This window comes from Leptidea sinapis, chromosome 26 (genome assembly GCF_905404315.1).
Source record: "Leptidea sinapis chromosome 26, ilLepSina1.1, whole genome shotgun sequence".
NCBI classification, from domain to species: Eukaryota; Metazoa; Arthropoda; class Insecta; order Lepidoptera; family Pieridae; genus Leptidea; species Leptidea sinapis.
Genome location: NC_066290.1, coordinates 2027311 through 2047344, shown reverse-complemented (window position 1 = coordinate 2047344; position 20034 = coordinate 2027311). Strand labels below are relative to the sequence as shown.

Sequence of the window (20034 nt, the reverse complement as noted above, 5' to 3'; positions counted from 1 at the left end):
TATTTTTTTACTCTTCCGTGGTGGTAGAGAAGTTCCTTTGCACCGGATGCCGGCTAGATCCACAACGGCGCCTATTTCTATCGTGAAGCAGTAATGTGTAAGCATTACTGTGTGTCAGTCTGAAGGGCGCCGTAGCTAGTGAAATTACTGGACAAATGAGACTTGAAAACTTATGTCTCAATGTGACGAGCGCAGTTGTAGTGCCGCTTAGAATTGCACTGCATTGTAATGGGAAGGGCGTATTAATTACCATCAGCTCGTCTCGTCCCTTATTTTCATAAATAAAAGTAATGCATGCGGGTGTCCTCTTCATAACTGATAACCTCCGTCCATGCTGCATTGCAACACCGGAAGCATCACAAGAGTGTTGCCAGACTGGGGCGGGTCAACGCGATTTCTTTGGAGGAACTCATGCCGTATTAATCTGGTAACACCGTGCATGGACGTTAATACTAATAAACTACATATTATTATTGTTTACATTAGTTCTTCATTGTGTTTAAGTAGCTTAATTGCTTATTATCCCGCTCGATTGACCGTAACTGGCCGAACTATGTAAAGCATTCAGGACTTAGATTGTTAGTGTAATACTCAAATTGGATTATGTTTAAGCCTCTAAAGTCTATGGCCTCTATTGAAGATTAAGTAGAAGTTGTTCTATTTCTCTGTCTCGTATTCTATTGTTCATCAACATGTAATAATTTCTTTCTGTTCTTAGTTATGGTGATGACTATTTTCGAGATCCAGTTTTTTTTTATTTAACGACCTGTAGATTTTATTATTTTTTAGCTACTTTCACAGGTTAGTTCTCTAAATATTATGAAACATTTGTATTTATAATAAACACTAGCCGTATTCGAACCATGGTGGGTACTTTACTTTACTTTATCTAAATATTAGGTAATCAAAATGTTATAAGAGTCAATTCCTTATGGTTAGACTATCGCCAATATTATATTATATAGGAGACAGTTTAAATGTATACAGACATTCCATTGGTATGTAAGCTTTCAACGCTCTGTATTTTATGGGAGTTGTGCCATATATTTCATTAAAAAAACAGCAGTATAAATATAAAAAATACTTGGCGATGATATGTAATAGTACATAGTTTGTTGCGCCCATTCTTTTCAGGTCTGAAGCATTCGTTTTGGAATGGGTGGTAGCTTAAAACTTTCAATAAGTTATGTCACATCCTATTTTGAATAAAAATATTTGAATTTGCTAGTTGCAGCTACTCGTACATAACTACTTATTTACTCGTGGTCTTCTAATCATCTGTGAGGCGATATCCTTGACACAGACAACTGTTCTAGTAACTTCTGACTTACATTTCTATTCAAGTCGCTAATTGTCCGTTCATTAAGCAAAACTTTTATTACATCACCGTAATTGTAGTGTATTGTTGTGTAAAGGATCATTAATTTCAATTACTCTTTTTCAAGTTAGGTTGGCCGCGCGGTCTAAGGCGCTATATTTAAGCACTGGTTCCCGAGAGGGAGAGTAGGTTCGAGCCCCATACCTGACAATTTCTTTTTCATTACATTATACTTTTATTTTATGAATACGTAAAGCATAATTTATAAATTTGTTCCTGTTCTCTCTATGTTGTTATGAATATGTTATTTTGTGAAAAAATGTTGCAACTACTTCGTGGTTACATAAAACCATACAATTGATTTTACTAGGTACTAAGTCCTAAATAGAACTGGCAATTCATATAGAGTATTGTTTTTCATTTATAAGTTATCAGATAATAAAATTGTCGTTCAATACGAGGCACGAAATATCTTTATGAAATAATATTGTCATATTCAGGTATTTGGATCATTTCAGATATACGCCCGATTACCTGAGGTAATGATATCGATAAGGTGTCCTCATTATTTCAGACTGATGTGGGTGTGCCGACGTATACCCAAGGTTGTTATATTACATTGTCACCTTTCGATTTTTATTGAATATTTCTCGCTTGCCTGTCCAGTCCAAATTGAGGTGACGTTTTTAGAATATCTCCTATGAATTATTGACAACATTCGTTGAGCTCTTAGCATTTAAATCTATTTGGTATTTTTTATCAGAAAATATAACGAGAAAGACATTAAATCTGATGGCATATGTTACGCCCGATTAATGCTGCCCATTACAAAGCAATGATTCAAATATTTCTAAGATATGTATTTTACCCGTAGGTAACCACTTGGGCATGTCAGTAACAAACAAAAATCGAAACTTATATCTAATGAGGTTTATTCTTACAGTTAATGGCAAAACTAAATTTCTACTGGGAAAAGAAGTGCAAAGAAGACCCAGCACAACATTAATACAATTTAATTTTACTAGAATAGGTTAGAATTACAATTTTTATTGGTTGCCTATGTTGGGCTAAGCAGGTCACTTCCACGCTCGTTTATCATTTAAAAAGTCATAAAGATGCCTTTGATGCATTATTTTTTAAAGTCAAAGTTCCTATTGGCCAGAAACATTCACAAGTTGTGACAAATTGAAGAGTAAGCACATCTGTCTTGACAGACATGCAAATATTTCAGTGGTTTCGTTTTATAATATTACAACCTCATAATTACAGCTTTTAATTTTAATTTGACCAACGTAAAACTATACCTAAAAGACCCTACAATATACAATTACAATAATTAATGAAAGGTTAAGAGATAATAGAGTAAAAAAAATACAAAAAATTACAATATTATAAATAGTGTTGGTGCCAGTTACCACTTCGTTTGATAATATTCGTTTATTGAGTAAAAACAATATTTTTTTAATAGTGTTAATAATTTAAATTTAAATCTCTTTAACACTGTCTCCTCTCTTATTTCTTTTGGTAGTTTATTAAATATTATTACACACATAGCATGACAGTTTTTTTGGTACAAAGTGGTTCTAATGTGGGGTAGTCGAAGTCTAGTAGGATCACTCGATGGAAACAGAACAGTCGCCCAGCCAAGTGAATAAATTTAAATTACTCATAAAGTCATAACAAATAAACTAGCCTGTAAGTAGCCTGTAACAGTCAGTATGTTTATGTTTGTGGAGTTACCCCATAGCAAGATACCATACCTAATTATAGATGCCTTTAAACCGTGATAGGCAATGATTGCAGCTTCTTTTGAATAGTCTTTCTGGTTCGCCTAAGAGCGAAAACAAATTTATGTTTCCTTTTAACCAGTGATTCAGTGATAACAGTCTTAATTATACTGATTTACAGGAATTTTAGATTAGGGACTTCTTCAATTGATTTACTGTGATAACTTATACTTTTAAACATATAAGAATTAGTCTTTTACTGTTTGTTTTTTGCTTTTTTGTTTCTTTCCATCTTTGTTTAATAGTTAACTTATACTTGTTCAGAGAGAGTGCTTGAATTTAAATTGAAAAAGCTACAGGTATCGTGTGGTAAAAGCATACACCTCACCCCACAAACGATTCACTAACTTTACAAAGCCTGCTGAAAGGTGCCAGTTTATTATTTTATTCATGTTATGCAAATCAGTTTTTTTTTCAAATTGTGAAACATTTTTCTTCACATAGAGTACATGTTCATAGATATATTGTAACGTTTACAACATAAAGCCAAATTGGCTTCGAAGAAGCTGAGCGTCATTAATAGAGCACGGCAATACTTTAAGCCAGCCCACATTCTAGGGTACTACAAAGCGCAGGTCCGGCCACACATGGAGTATTGCTATCATCTCTGGTCTGGCGCACCCCTGTATCAGCTCGATCCATTTGACCGCGTGCAACGTAGAGCAGCTCGAATTGTCGGGGACCCAGTGCTCTGTGAACGGCTGGATCACTTGGCGTTGCGTAGAGACATCGCTTCAATGTGTGTCATCTACCGCATTTATCACGGGGAATGTTCCGAAGAGCTGTTTCAACTGATTCCTTCCGCCAAATTCCACCTTCGCACGGCACGCCACAAGTTAGGATATCATCCCCACCTTCTGGATGTGTGGCGGTCCTCCACAGTGCGGTTTTCAAGGAGCTTTCATCCACGTTATACAAAGCTGTGGAATGAACGGGACGATACGACATGGGTACCTTCAAAAAAAGCACGTACACCTTCTTTAAAGGCTGGCAACGCTCCTGTGATTCTTCTGGTGTTGCAAGAGAATGTGGGCGGCGCTGATCACTTAACACCAGGTGACCCGTACGCTCGTTTGTGCTCCTCTTCCATAAATAAATAAATAAACGTTTTTTTACAAAACAAACAAAGGTTACTTTTTGGCTTCCAATCATACCGCGTGCCCTAGCAGTATAACTTAGTTAATTACGTCAGAATTTAAACTTCTTTATTACAACCCCTCCGACCTAAGTCCACAAACGTCTAGAACGTTCTATTAATTTCCTTAATTTAAACAAACACAGCTTATTATTTCAATTCAAATCAAGAAAATTTAAATCAAGAATATAAATATATTCATAATATATAAAAAACGCAGTGTCGATCTTTTGAGTCAATACAAAAGAATCACGCAATGCTACAAATTATTGAAAGGTTTCATAATAATAAAAGTTTTTGAAAGAGGTATTGGAGTTATTTATTTATTCATATATAGGAAACAAACAGTATTATGATAAATATTGACAAATCTTAAAACTCATAGTTTCACAAGTAAAGGTTCCAATAATTATACTATAATTTTAATTATAAGATAACCAACGATAAGATTTAAAAAAAAGTTTTAAGTTTAAGTTACTTAAAAAACAAATAAAATAAACTAATTTAAAACTCACAAATATGAGAGAAACAGCAATAATACGTAATGGCATGATAAAGCAAAACGTTAACCTGAACTGAAAACTTGCCAATAACGTTCAACGCATTAAGGATCCAGAAATAGGGAAATTCTCATAACATTCCGAATTCGCTGAATATAACGTAATGTATCGCATAAGCTAATAAAGCATTGTTAAGGTTACATATATTAAGAAAATACTCCCCAGTAAAGTTACAACATTTTCCATTTCAAACAATTTCGAAATATCAATAATTGAAAAATTTTCAACAAAAAAACAACCGGCTTCAAAAACACTATTTCAAAACAATAGATATAATATGCACTAAAAAGTATAAAAATAATTGCGTATTTTTATACGATATAATTAATTATTCTAATTCTAGTTACGATTATTGTCATTTTTGGAATCGGTGTCCTTCCGCCGCGACCCGCTCTCGTCTCTCGCCTCCTCACAACTCAAGCACATCTCACCTATGTAGTTACAAACCTATCTTGGCTGACACCAACTCCAAAAATTACGATAATCGTAACTAGAATTAGATTATTAATTTAGATAAAAAATACGCAATTATTTTTTATACGTGTTAGTGCATATTATATCTATTATTTGAAATAGTGTTTTTGAAGTCGGTAGTTTTTTTGTTAAGATATTTTTATTTTATGATTTTTAGTGAATTTGAAGTACACTAGCTAACAACTTGGCTAAATATGTGTAGATATACTAAATTTTTCAATGCAGCAATGAACGTAAGCGCTTCGCAATTAGATTTTTTTTTTTTTTTTTTTTATGGAATAGGAGGACAAACGAGCATACGGGTCACCTGGTGTTAAGTGATCACCGCCGCCCACACTCTCCTGCAACACCAGAGGAATCACAAGAGCGTTGCCGGCCTTTAAGGAAGGTGTACGCGCTTTTCTTGAAGGTACCCATGTCGTATCGTCCCGGAAACAGAATATTATAGATATTAATATATTACAGACAGAATTCTGCCACACCCGTACTGTAAGTCGTTAAGGAGTCCCATTGATCATCATATTCGACTACGACAATTACTTGGCCATAACTATGTTACGGTAGATGACTTAAATATCCGGATACCATAAAAAAGATTCGGCCGAGTATCGTTAATTTGCTCCTAAGAATTGAAGAGTTCCGTTACTTTGTCATGGATTCCGTAATCAGAACCTAACCAAACTCTCACCAAGTCATCTTTGTAGTATTCCTTTCCTATTAAAAAAGAATCATCGAAATCAGTTGGTGCGATATTGAGTTACTTATAAATTTAGGTATCCTAACGGCACAAAGTATTGGCATTCCTCCACAGTGTGGTTTTCAAGAAACATTCTGGCATGTTCAATAAAACTGTAGAATGAGCTTGATGTAGTGTTTCAGGACGATACGACATGGGCACCTTCAAAAAGCGATGTCCTCCGTTACGAATACCTGCTTAATCGTCTATAAGTCATCTAAGATGCGACATGCTTAACGCAGCTGTCCCTTCTACTAACCCAGGTATATTTTGAGAAGCTATAGTATAAGTTTAAGGTAAATGATTGATAATAATTACATATTCAGTTCGTTTAGATATTAAGATACCTACTCCATTTTCAAGGTATTTTATGCCACGTTCAGCCAAACTATAGAATGAGCTGCTTACATGACGATACGACATCGGTACCTTAAAAGAAAAACACTTGCACCTTGGCTCGTTTAATTTCACTGGTATAGGGGTGATCACTTAGTAAACATAAAGTGGCCCGAGTACACTTGTTTGACATTTTTTTATAAATATAGATGTATAATCGAGTGACAAATCAAATCAATAACAAATCAAATACATATATTTCTCCCAATATGTAGTATAGTTACAATAGTACAGGAATACTTATTCTTAAAATGTTAAATTACAGTTGGGAGACAGGAGCTCAAACTAGGTAGAACCTGTGCTATGAGTCTCCTGGCCCCCCATTTGAACATCCATGAAAAATTTTAAGTGCGTAAAGTTTCGGGAGCCGAATCGTAGCAGAGCAAATTTTCAAAACGTTTACGAATTTTATCATTCTTTAGCAATTTATAAAATGAGCTCGATATTTCCATTCAACCCAAGAGCGGTTATTTCGTCGGAAAAACAAAATTATAAGCGACCCTTGCTGTTCGCGTAATGAAGGAAAGGTGGCTACAAAAACACATTGTTTTGGTACAAGTTAATTTACTAAACAATCGAGAAATTGCTGGGATGACTTTCAATTTTGAAGGAATGTTGTCTTTAGAATTAAGAATTTGCAGCTTGTTTGAAAACTTTCCATCTTATTAGCAGAGGAGAGTATATTGCTTAAACCTGTCACTTTTAAGATATTATCATATTATGATAATGCAAATCGGGTGCGAGTCGGACTTAGACACGAAGGGCTCCGTATCTAGTATGAGTAATACAAGATAAAACTTACTTATTAAATAGTTTTGTTAAAGAAATATTTGAAGTTAAAGATTCTTAAGAGGCGCTGTGAACTTTATTTTGGTTCTTGCTCGGCTATGTAATATTCGTTCGGGTTAATTCGGCTCGAGTTGACTAAGGATTCTTCCTTAGTACTTCCTTTATCAGTGAGTAATTCTATGCTAGTGAGCATTTCTATTTCGTATTATTAACTTTTTTTAGGTTTCACTTCCATCGCGTTTTTTATTTGCATTATTCTACAACGGTTTTCTCCATATTAGTTTTTTATATTTCTTGTTACAGCGACTATAGTAATGTACACTCTATCAAATCTGTTATTTTTTTTTATGGAAAAAGGAGGACAAACGAGCGTACGGATCACCTGGTGTTTAGTGATCACCGCCGCGTACATTCTATTGCAACACCAGAGGAATCACAGGAGCGTCGCCAGCCTTAAAAGCGCACAGTGGAGGACCGCCACATATACAGATGATGGGGATAATATCCTATTTTATGGCGCGTCCTGTGAAGGTGGAATTCGGCGGCAGGAATCAGGTGAAACGGCTCTTCAGAACACTTCCCGTGATAAATGCGGTAGAAGATGCACAATGAAGCGACGTCTCTACGCAACGCCAAATGATCCAGCCGTTCACAGAGCATTGGGTCCCCGAAAATTCGAACTGCTTTGCGTTGCACGCGGTCAAATGGATCGAGCTGATACTGGGATGCGCCAGACCAGAGATGACAGCAATACTTCATATGTAGCCGGACCTGCACTTTGTACGGCCCTAGAATGTGGGCCGGCTTGAAGTAGTGCCGTGCTCTATTTATGATGCCCAGCTTCTTCGAAGCCAATTTGGCATTGCCCTCCAGATGACCACGGAATTGGCAATCGCTCGAGATTGATATTTTGATAGAGCTATATATTATATATAGCAAGCAGTGTACGAGATACAGCTCGTTGACATACAAACAGACGGAAAGTAAAGAATTTGGTAGGTTCATATTAGCTGACCACTACCGTAGAAGACAACAACGCTATATATAATAAAGTTGACACCGAAATGTGTAAGAATTTTTTTATGGTTGAGGAGCACAAACGATTGCTCGTTTGTTTAGGGGTCATCTGATGGTATGTGATCACCGAAGCCCATACTCTCTGGCCACACCAGAGGAATCACAAGAGCGCTGCCGTAAATAAACGTACTTATTATGAAGTCGAAAACCGAAAACACATTGATACGTGACTTGGGGGAGAATTGAACCGGGGGCTGCGTGGTTAGAGTCAACGGTTCAACCTATTGTGTCATCCACGCTTTTTTAAATCTAATAAGTCATGTAGGGAAACCTGTTGCGACTTGGCACTATGTGTGCCAAGCCATAAGGCTGGCTACATAAATTGTTTCGATGATGATGTATTCGGCACGACACTACTGACTATTCAATTTGAAAATTGAATGTAGTCACTCACCGCCATTAAGCCGGTGTTTGGTGTTATCGAGGTTAGAAAGTTTTTTGGGGAAAAAAGTAAGTATTTATAGTATGCTTTGAATGCTGATTGTTTTAAACGTTTTATAATAGTCACTGAACTTTTACTTTTTAACTTGTATTAAAACAATCATAAATTTACGAGATGAGTAAACCCAAATTATTTGAAATCCACGGTTTTGTTGAAGTTGGAATAGTGTTGTACCTCGGTCACTGTCAATCAATTGTACCATGGTTAGTGGCCTTCTCGATACAATATGGACGTCACTTGAGTCATAAGATGTTAATTCTGCCCTACAAACCAAATCATAGTAATGCTGCACTACCGCTACACGCCAAAATATGCCCCCGCGCTTCTTAGACCTATCTGTAATCAGATCTCCTCAGATACCTTTCTACGATGTAAACCCTCAAAAGAACTTCAAGCAATGTAATTTAATTATGTACCTCATACGCGTTCATCTAACTTTTCCTGGCAAACATAATTTAGCTTCATTTTGTTCAAGCATTGTAGCAAAATGGGCCAGATCTCCCGTGTATACATTGCCAGCACAGAGCTGAGAACTGGGGATTTCTAACACACCAGCAGAATACAAATTGTTTCCAACAACTTTTGCTCTTCATTAGCAGCACCGGGTTAACTAGAATTTAATCCAAGTTTATAAACAACGTGTTAGATTGTTTTCCAAATAGCGTTCACTAACGACCCACTGTTTTTAATTGGCGTAGTATTGCTTGATTTATCGCGGTTGAACACAATATTTTACTTAAAGCTATATTCTGTTGATTATAAACTATCTTTAATATTTATTAACACCGTTTGAAGCTTTCACGGTTATTCATCAGATATTTAGGCGTTTTTGTAATTGCAATTTACATTTATTTGTACATTATACAGAGTGACTTTATCAGATGGACTGTATGACCAAATCCAACAATTGGTGAAATCTTATTGATATTATCATGGGCATCTTTGAAAGAAAATGGTTGGTTTTTAAAACATGCCGCTTGAAATATCAAAAATTTTGACACCGTGTATTAGAACGAATATTTCAATGTATTTTGTAAATTTAACTAACTTTATATTTACAGTACTACAATTACATTAAATTGGAACTATCATTACGGGGAAAGTCCTCGAATGGCTACCACGTACCTACCGAAAGACGTTGTGTTGGTAGGCTCTCACAAGATGGACTGATGATCTGGTCAAGATCACCGGAATAGGTTGGATAGGGCAGTTTAGGACCGATCGTTATAGACATCTTTGCCTTTGTCCAGCAGTGGACGTCTTCCGGATGAAATGATGATTAGGGAGAAGTGTTCCAAGAATACTGATCCGTTGACCGAAATAGCTGTAAGTGGTTGGGTCTAGTAGTCTTATTGAGGCGCGTAGAAAGTACTTGGCAAATTGGGACCCACGTGTGTCTGGACACCAAACACCTCAAAGATGACTCACTGAGACCGACATATTTGCGGTGCTGTCTGCAGCAGTTGAAGCAGCAGCCCCAGCACCAATTGACGTAACGGAAGGAGAGAAGGAGCCAGAGTGTCGACGCAAGTTGCGTCCCACACCAGCGCCCTTCCCCGTGCCCTAGCCAGGGTCATGTATTCTGTTGTATGCAAGAAGCAATTGAAAATAGCATGGTATAATGACACCGCTAGGTGATTTCAAAACATCTCCCATTATTCCGTTGGTTTCTATGTGCAATCAACATAAAAATATTGAAGAAATCGAAATCCAATATTTTTCGGTAGATGGCTAAGCTGAGTTATACTGTACAATGTACGATATATCGATCAAACAATGTCAAATATATTCTCGTTGGACATGGGTTACTAGATGATAAATTTCAAAATTCTGAGTTAGAGCCAAATTAAATTTCCATTGAAATATGCCGATATTTTACGAGTTTTATAGAACGGCAATTTAAAAAAGGATGTCGCTCTTTAAATATAATAACCGATTCTTAATGTGTATGTTTGCTTTGCTTGCTCTGTAGTAATATTTATACAAATAATTGTCAACAAACAATAATTATAATTCAGAGTTACTTGTCGGACTCTTTTCATAAAGAAAACACACTGGAATCATTTCATACTTAATAAAGAAAAGTGTTTATATGGCTATTAGTAGCAGGATATCTCATAGCTTATTGAGGACTATTAGAAAAATGTTGGAAGGTAAGAATAGTAAGTAATCATTTTTTTTAGGAGGACAAACGAGCGTACGGGTCACCTGGTGTTAAGTGATGAAGGTGGAATTCAACGGCAGGAATCAGGTTGAACAGCTCTTCGGAACACTCCCCGTGATAAATGCGGTAGAAGACACACAATGAAGCGACGTCAAGTGATCTAGCCGTTCACAGAGCACTGGGTCCCCGACAATTCGAGCTGCTCTGCTTTGCACGCGGTCAAATGGATCGAGCTGATACTGGGGTGCGCCAGACCAGAGATGACAGCAATACTCCATGTGTGGCCGGACCTGCGCTTTGTAGAGCGCTAGAATGTGGGCCGGCTTAAAGTATTGCCGTGCTCTATTGATGACGCCCAGCTTCTTCGAAGCCAATTTGGCTTTGCCCTCATTGCCGTTAAAACTGTTATAAACACAGCATTTTGACATATTACTAAAATGTTCAGTAAAAAGACATAATAAACATGAATATTCAACATCCACCGCTATTTCGTGGTATTCCTATAACAGATTTCGTGAAATCCCTGGTATCGTCATTTCCCTGCGACATATACATAGCTTACAGAATACTAGCGTTAAAACTAACAAGATGTGCGAGAGAAAAGAACACCGTAAAGAAGATACAGCAATAAAGAAAAAGAAAGCGAATCTATTGTGACTATAACCGCTTTTGATTGACAAGTCGTAAAGAATCAGCCACACTTGGAATTACCTTCTTACCCCCTTATTCATAATGGTCCGCTAACTTAAAACAGCCGGTCAATACAAGAAGAGTGTGAATTAGCAATACTTTAAGTTAGCAGACTATTATGAATAAGGGGGTTAGTGTTTTATAATATTAAACCTCTAGCTAAAGCACACATGGACAATTTAAAATTGGTCACACATTATTGGGCTATGATGCCGTCATACGCTAGTCCAAATTCTAAGTCAATGGAACAAAACGAAATGCTGCCTAACATAAACTCTCCTTAATGTAGGAACCTACATTGTAATTATAGTAAATATATTGAAATACCAAAACAGTATTGAAGTAGGAACCAATTAATAGGTATTATTATTTGTTAATCGTTATGTTTATAATTTTATATTTTATGTGCCGAAGATGTGCCTATTCAATTAAAATATGAAACCTGTATCATATTTAATTTGTGAGAGACGCGTAAGTGACCCTAAAAGACAATTTCTGGACTCAGTCTGTCTTTATTTATAAGGTTTCGGTTCTACTATCTAATTATAATTTATCACAACTAATTATTATTTTTTTTTCTTTCAATTAGTGGACATAATAATATAGTTATTATAATGTTGCCCCACGTGCATTACAATCTAGTTTTAACTTAGACTAATAAGTAATTCTACTTGAACTTAAACTGCTAGATAGATTAGAACTAAGAATGTGTCCCTTAATACATTTTTTTATGTCTCTATTAAGGGGAAGTCACTTTGTTCATGTGTCTTTAATAATATCACTATTTTTATATTGTATTCTATATTCACTAATTCACTAGCACTACACTAACTCAAATGGTGAAGTCTATGTAGATGAGCTTCAGCATATTTTTGGATAACTTTGTCAACAAACTCAATGGTCAATTAAAATAAATGATGTATATATTCAATTGTAAATAACGTTTAACACAATTAATTTGTCCATTACGAATTTCTACTAATATATTATTATTCGCTTCAGTACCCTACCCGACGTTTAAGCCTGCGAGGACGCTAATCTCATTGAGCCTAACATTCGTGAAGTGACAGTGTGGTGTGTAAAAACAAGAGTAGTCTAGCTAATCGGATTTTAGTCCTACGCACTTTAGATAGAGCATCTAAAATACACTATCTATATGTCGTTCTCCGCTACTTATAGGATTAGATTTTGAAGTTAATCTTCAATTTGTGAAATAATCAATTACAAGATTTTACTACAACTAGGCTCAGTAAAATAAACAATTCTTTTGCAAGCAATGGTATTTAATTTTACAATAAATTACCAAAAAGTGTATCTGAATTAACAATAAATAAATTTAAATATTTTATAAAAATACAGACTTTCGCCTATATACACTTTGGTTTGTTAACGCTGAATGCTTAACTCTAAGGGATATTGAGGTACCTCAGACAAGAAAAATTAAGATTTCTATGTCTGTTGGCATTCAGTTTATTTCAATGAAACACTTTTTAAAGGATTAAAATTATCCTTTTAAAAGTGTTGTATTTATATGTGTAACACTCGCCTTAATGAAAGAAAATACTACATTCAAATTATGTTATATCGTATAACCTCAAATAATATTTTACGGTATCTTTTCTGGTGTTTCAATGTGACATAAGCGATAGTTATCACTTTTCATCAATTGAGCTATACTGACTGACTGACTAAAAAAAATTATTTAAAATCTTTACATTGAACCAACAAAGCGTTACATGAACCATTCAATTACGTCACTCATCAATATGAAACCCAAAGTGTTTATGATAAAACGTAAAATATAACAGAGATACTTTGTTTCAGCGAGAATACTGTTGGAATGCTACAAAAATCATTGAACCGTCCAAAAAACAAGAGCCATTCCATCTGACATTGTAATTTACAAACGAAATATAAACAGGGAATCCGGCGAAGAACTTCTGTTCACAGTCTTATATAGCGATATAAAACTAAATTAAACGCGATAAAATGTTATTGCTTCTACTGCTAACCGTGCCCGATGTAGCGGTGGAAAATAATGTGAAAAACGAAAAGGTTTCGTGCGATGGTCTCTTGTTTCACGATGTTTACTACGACCGCGAGATTCTTGTTGGAAATTTGGGTAGACCGTACAATTTAGTGGTTCATAAACAAACTGGCGTGTTACTGTTTAGCCACACGGTACAGAATGGAACTGAGATTGATTTTGAAATTATGGCATGCCATTTTAATAAGGAACCTAAACAATGTGACATTATTGGAGGCATACCAGGTGGCTACGCAATAGCTTATGATTCAGCTAATGATGATATATATTTTGGGGGTCATGATGGCATTTACAAATACAATTTTTTCACTAAATCTGCAGAATTTTTCGATGAAAGAGGAAAATCGATTTGGGGTCTTTTTATACGAAAGAACTTCTACTACATTGAATATCCAACTCAAAAGCTTTACGTATACCAAAATGATGATTTTGTCAAAGTAGCCGAAGCGGTGAATATAGAAATTGATAATTTCTTCGTGTCAAAAGCAGGCGATATTTATTTCGCTAATAAAACTGCTCTTTATAAAGTTGAATCAGTAGGTAGACGTACAGTTGTTCTTAGTGATGAAGTGATGGTTCGACAAATTGCTGATGATAAGTATGGTGATATTTACATTTGTGGAACGGATGGTATTTATTTAGAAGACAAACCATTTAACAGAATAAAAAGAATTGCTGAAATAGACCATGCCTTTGGAATTACATTTGATGGAGATGATAATGCAATATATGCAAATAGGAATACAATATACAGACTGCTTCCAAGTAACACAACAGGAACCTGTTATAATGAAAATTAACATGATGATAATGATACTACAAAATTTATCGAATTAGTGATTTTTTAATCAATTATATCAAAATAAATTGTGCCTACGTTCTGTTCTATAGTGAATATAATATTTTTTTAATATTAGAGGGATAAAGAAGCTCATCTGATGAAAAGTAAAACCAGCCATTTGTCTGACATCTGTAATACCAGAGGTCGTGAAGTTACCAAATTTTATTGGTTGTCGGTGGAACTGCAGCAAAATGACTCTTACAAAAAAAGAAAAATTTTGTATTTTGAAAGGCCGCTTGTTTTATTTGGCTGCTGATATTAATTGAGCAACTCCTTTGATCGTCAAGCCCCTCGTAAATGGATGCGATGCGTTGTCAGATAGAAGAAGCTGGTACTTGGATATCACCCGCCTAGAGATGAAAATTTTAATTTATATGAGGCCGATTTTGTGCTTTATATTTATAGTGCAGGTTTCAAGTGAAGTAATGTTTTGCCTTCTATTCTTTGTATTGTGACTTTTGTGGAAAGTTGACCACGAATACGCCAATGTCAGGTTGGGGTAGACTACCAAGTAATGAGAAAAGGTACGGTATTGAAGAGCATTCCAGTTTTAATGGTAATGATCAATGTGTATATACAACAAATATACAAGCTGTCATTAAAATTAGAAAATGGTTTAAAAAATATACCTACACATATATAATTCTAATGTTAGTGTTAAGTGACCCCTATAGCTTTAGACGTATGCGGCATATTATTGAAATTACCGGTTCATGGTTTTTCTTGAATTTTGAGAACCATGCTTTTGGTGGGATATCAGATTAAAGATTTCCATAGAATATACAATATACATAGAAGATACATGATGTGACAGTTTCTGGAGTGACCTCGAATAGTTTATCCTAAATAAAATAAGACAATTTTATTCATGATAATAATTTCTAATAATGAGCAGGAATCAACATTAAATATTTTTCTCATATTATATTTGAAGTTTACTCAATACAATTGTACTGGTGTTTGAATAATAATGTTTTTGAAAACATTATTGTATTTGTATGATACATGAGCCACATTATTATCTCATTACTATTCAACACGCTCATGTGGAATCATCTGTTTATAATTTATTAATTTGTAATTTAAATACGAGATCAAACGTTCGATATTTTAATTGACTCTTCAATCAGAAATTCAGAGGTATGTTATTTATGTAATCAAATAAGATGTTCATATATCTGAAATATGTAAATGTATTTATCGATTTTTTTATTCCAGATTTTAATTTATATTCAGATATGTTACGAATATTGTTTATTATATTTGTAGTAGTTTCATTAGCAGCTAGCTTCTTGGAAGAAAACTGTAAACGCATCAGAATTGGAACTAAGTGGTATGACAAAGAAATTCTTTGGTCACAGCTAGGTAGACCATATAATTTAAATATTCATAAGGCTAGTAATACATTGCTGTTTAGCTATTCAGTACCGGAAACATATTCAGAAGTAGATTTCCAATTAGCTTATTATAACATTGATGTAAAAGAGTACGCAATGATTCCTGGAATTGTTGGGGGATGTTCAGTGGCTATAGATCAAAAAAACGATGAAATATATTTGGGTGGTAGTGATGGTATCTACACCTACAATATGATAACTAAAATAGCTGATTACTACAAGGAGAAAGGTAAAAACATTTGGGGATTATTTTATAAGCGAAACCTTTTTTACATAAGCTATCCCAACCAAAAATTACTAATGCAAATAGATGACAAATTCGCTGAAGTAAAAGAGTTTGAGAATATTGAAGTAGATTACTTTCATATTAGCGAATCTGATGAAATTTTATACGCGAACAAATCTGGATTATATAAATACGATAACAATAATTCAAAAACATTGGTATTGAGTGAAGTATTATCTATAAGACAAATATCTGAAGATCTTGATGGTACCGTATATATTTGTACCAGTATAGGACTATATTCTTACAATAATAATAGCTTACAAAACATATTAAGCTTGAAAAATTTACATGGCATTGCGTTTGACAAAAATAATAACTTTATTTTAAGTGACGAAAGAAATATATTCAAATTGATACAAAGTAATGTAGGTTGTATGGAAGCTGAAAATGACGATAAAAGTTGGTAGAAGAACTAGATGAAGTGGATGAGTTATTATTGTTTTAACAGGATAATACTTAACTTATTTGATATTTAATGTTACTCGTTCCGGTTTTATGATTTTTAGAAGTTCTGTTTATATTTAATTTTTCTTTGATGTGTTTTATTATATTTAGAATAACATTTTGTCTGTGTACAATGTAATAATTGTACGTGTAAACGTTAAGTGTCAATGAAACAATGTTATTTATTCAGCACTTGGGTACTTACATACTTGTCAAAAATTGTAAACAAATATGTATCTTAATTAAATTACTCACTATCTTATTGTGACAGTTGTATTTCTCTTTGTGTATCGCTTTTGTCAATAAGGTCATCATTTACAGTGTAATAAGCCTCTTTAGTTAAAATGTTCTTGATTACCGATTTTAATATATTAAAGGGAAATTCTTGTAGACACATTGGTATTTTATTATAAATGCGGACACCCATTCCCACTACTGTACTTTTTGCAGACAATAATAGTCAGTACGCAATTTATGTTTGTGTCATGTGATGAAGGTGTGACTTCTCACTTTTCTTTTCAAACTAATTAAAATTCTGACTGACATGCATTACATTTGCATAAATTTGTTGAGAGGCAACCGTTAAAATACCTATGTCTTTAAAACACGCCCTTAGGGAAAAATCTTGAACCTAGTTGATAAATTGATCGTACCGCCCATTATTGTAATCATCAAATTAAATTTATTCATTAATTAATATTAGAATTGAAATTGAAAGTTTGAATAAGCCGAACATGATCACATCGGCTGGCGACAACGTCGGTAATACAAGCCAGCGAAACGGTTAAGTGGCATTGGTTTTTGGAGCTTTGGAAGTAAAATTGTTAAAACTAAATATTTTGTTAGAAATACATTGTCCTTTATTGTAAATTATGAACAAAGCGCTTGCATTTTATTGTGTTCTTAATTTTAGTATAGATAGGTCGTATTTATGTTTAACAAAAATTAAAATTAACTGATCAACTTTGACTGAATTTAATTTAGCAAAAGACTTGAGGGCCGCCCCGAATATCTTATTATTAGAATAATAATAGTGCATTACATCTTTGGATGATCTCTCTTCGTTTGTTTATTTATTAGTAAAATTCATAGTTTCGTAATGTTTTTCTTTTTCAAAATAAGGGACGAGACGACGTTGACGTTCAGCTGATGGTAATTGATACTGCCTGCATTACATGCAGTGCCGCTCAGGATTATTGAGAGATTCAAAACTTCTGAGCGGCACTACAATTACGCTCGTCACCTTGAGACAAAAGATGTTAAGTCTCATTGGCCCAGTAATTTCAATAGCAATGACGCCCTTCAAACCGAAACACAGTTATGCTTACGCATTTCTGCTTCTCGGCAGAAAAAGGCGCCGTTGTGTAACCCATAATCTAGCCGGCATCCTGTGCAAAGGAGCCTATTGGTTTTTATGGAAGGAACTCGATTATAAATACAGGTGCGCTTAATAGTATGTGACCACTGTGGCCTTAATATCTTGTTACACCAGAGGAATCACAAAAGAATCGCTTACCACATAAAGTGTCGAATCAACTAGATATGCATTCGAAAATCGATAACACATTGGTACGTAGCGTTCATCCGCTAATCGTCGAACCAGGCAAAGTATTATTTATTTAAACAATTGATTATGTTTTTAAAGTGATAACCCTCACTTCTACAATTAATACACATATTAAATTTGAAAACAAAATTTTATGAACGATGCGGGACTCAAACCCACAGCGTTCATCCACAACCTCTTGCGTTCCTTGTGAGTACTCTCCAAGGTTATGGCTTCATCTACAGGATCTTATTTACAGTTGATAACCTGCTCAACCCTAATATTTGCATATTAGGAAATTGACTTGAGATGTCGCTCTTGCTAATCTAAACAATTTGTTATGTCACTCGAACGGTTAGCTCAGTTGGGAGCACTCGCACTGAACGCGAGAGGTCGAAGGTTCGAGTCCTGCATTTTTCATAAAATTTTGTTTTTATATTTAATTTGTGTATTATTTATTTGCATAAACATGTTAAAATGATGTTCATGTTTGCCATATTTATGCCATTAGACATTACTAAATAATTAGTTGCATAATTATTAATTTAATTAAAATTGCATTTTATAATTAACTAATACACGTAAACGTTTTGAGCCGGTGCTTCATTTGTTGTCAAATTTATGATAATGAATCATAAATTATTTCTCTATTTGCATCCGATCAATGATTTGATTGATACTGCCATTTGATACGCCACTTGAGCTATTGCCATATCATTGTATGGTAATGGTGTTGGATTGTATTATCATATTACTTGAGTAGCTGCAATATTGTCAACATACAACACGTGAATACTAGCATTAATGATGGACTTAACTCATTTACCAGGTTGCTTGCACTACACACAACTTCATATACCGACAGATATTTTGTTCATCTAAGGTTAATATTACAAAATCATTTAAAGCTTGCTGACTCAAATGGAATTCTGTAATATTTGATTTCATATCTGTAAATCTATCGTGAATGTATTTATGTATGTAAGGAGTCCATTTTAATTTAGTTTGTCTTTCCATTTCTCCCTTTTCAGGAACACTCTGCTGTAAGCCGTCGAGGCTTCTTCGATAGGATCCAATTTGAGGGTGGTATATTTCATATCGACCCGGAAACACCGCACATGGAAGCTCATTCCATAGCTTTGTGGTATGAGGAAGAAAGTTCCTTGAAAACCGCACTGTGGAGGACACAACTCGATGGTGGGGATGGTATCCTAAATTTGTGACGCGTCGTGCAATGGTCTTCAGCGGGATGATCACAGGAGCGTTGCCGGCCATAAAGGAAGGTGGACGCGCTTTTTTGAAGGTTCCAATGTCATGCTTCTTGAAAACCGCACTGTGGAGGAACGCCACACATCCAAATTTGTGTTGTTTCGTGCGAAGGTGGCATTCGGCGGCAGGAATCAGGTGAAACAGCTCTTCGGAACATTCCCCGTGATAAATGCGGAATAAGATACACAATGAAGCGACGTCTCTACGCAACGCCGGATGATCTAGCCGTTCGTTGTCAATTCGAGCTGGGATTCAGTGAGATACTGGGGTTCGCCAGACCAGAGAGGAATACTCCGTATGTTTGTGGTGCCTGGTCAGTCCTGTCTTCAAGGTATTTTATCTTTATATTGATAATATATTATTTTAAGTTATTAAATTACTTGCCTTACTATTTACTGCACTTGTTACTCTTTTGAGTTTTTTTAAAATAATTAATCACTCCTTTTTTTAACTTATGTCAATACGTTGAGTAATTTTGATACATAATTAACATACATTGTATAAAATAAAAGAAAAGGTGAAACTATATATATTAAAAATATAAATATATATATTAAAAAGAGTTACTTTGATGCGTAACTAGAGACATGAAACATTGCTTTCTCATTAAAGCTCAAGTTATTCGAAGTGGTT

The 20034-nt window shown here is 34.8% G+C and overlaps 2 protein-coding genes across 2 annotated transcripts in view; one reads left to right on the top strand and one right to left on the bottom strand.

Annotated features, from left to right (window-relative positions):
• The window catches only part of LOC126972303 (26S proteasome regulatory subunit 10B), a 362431-nt gene that overhangs the window by 74186 nt on the left and 268211 nt on the right, over positions 1 to 20034 (bottom strand). The gene's annotated exons all lie outside the window — the stretch shown is intronic.
• On the top strand, positions 13558 to 14415 carry LOC126972589 (ommochrome-binding protein-like). Its single transcript, XM_050819445.1, has one exon. It carries the CDS (start codon positions 13558 to 13560, stop codon positions 14413 to 14415), a length of 858 nt encoding a protein of 285 aa, XP_050675402.1.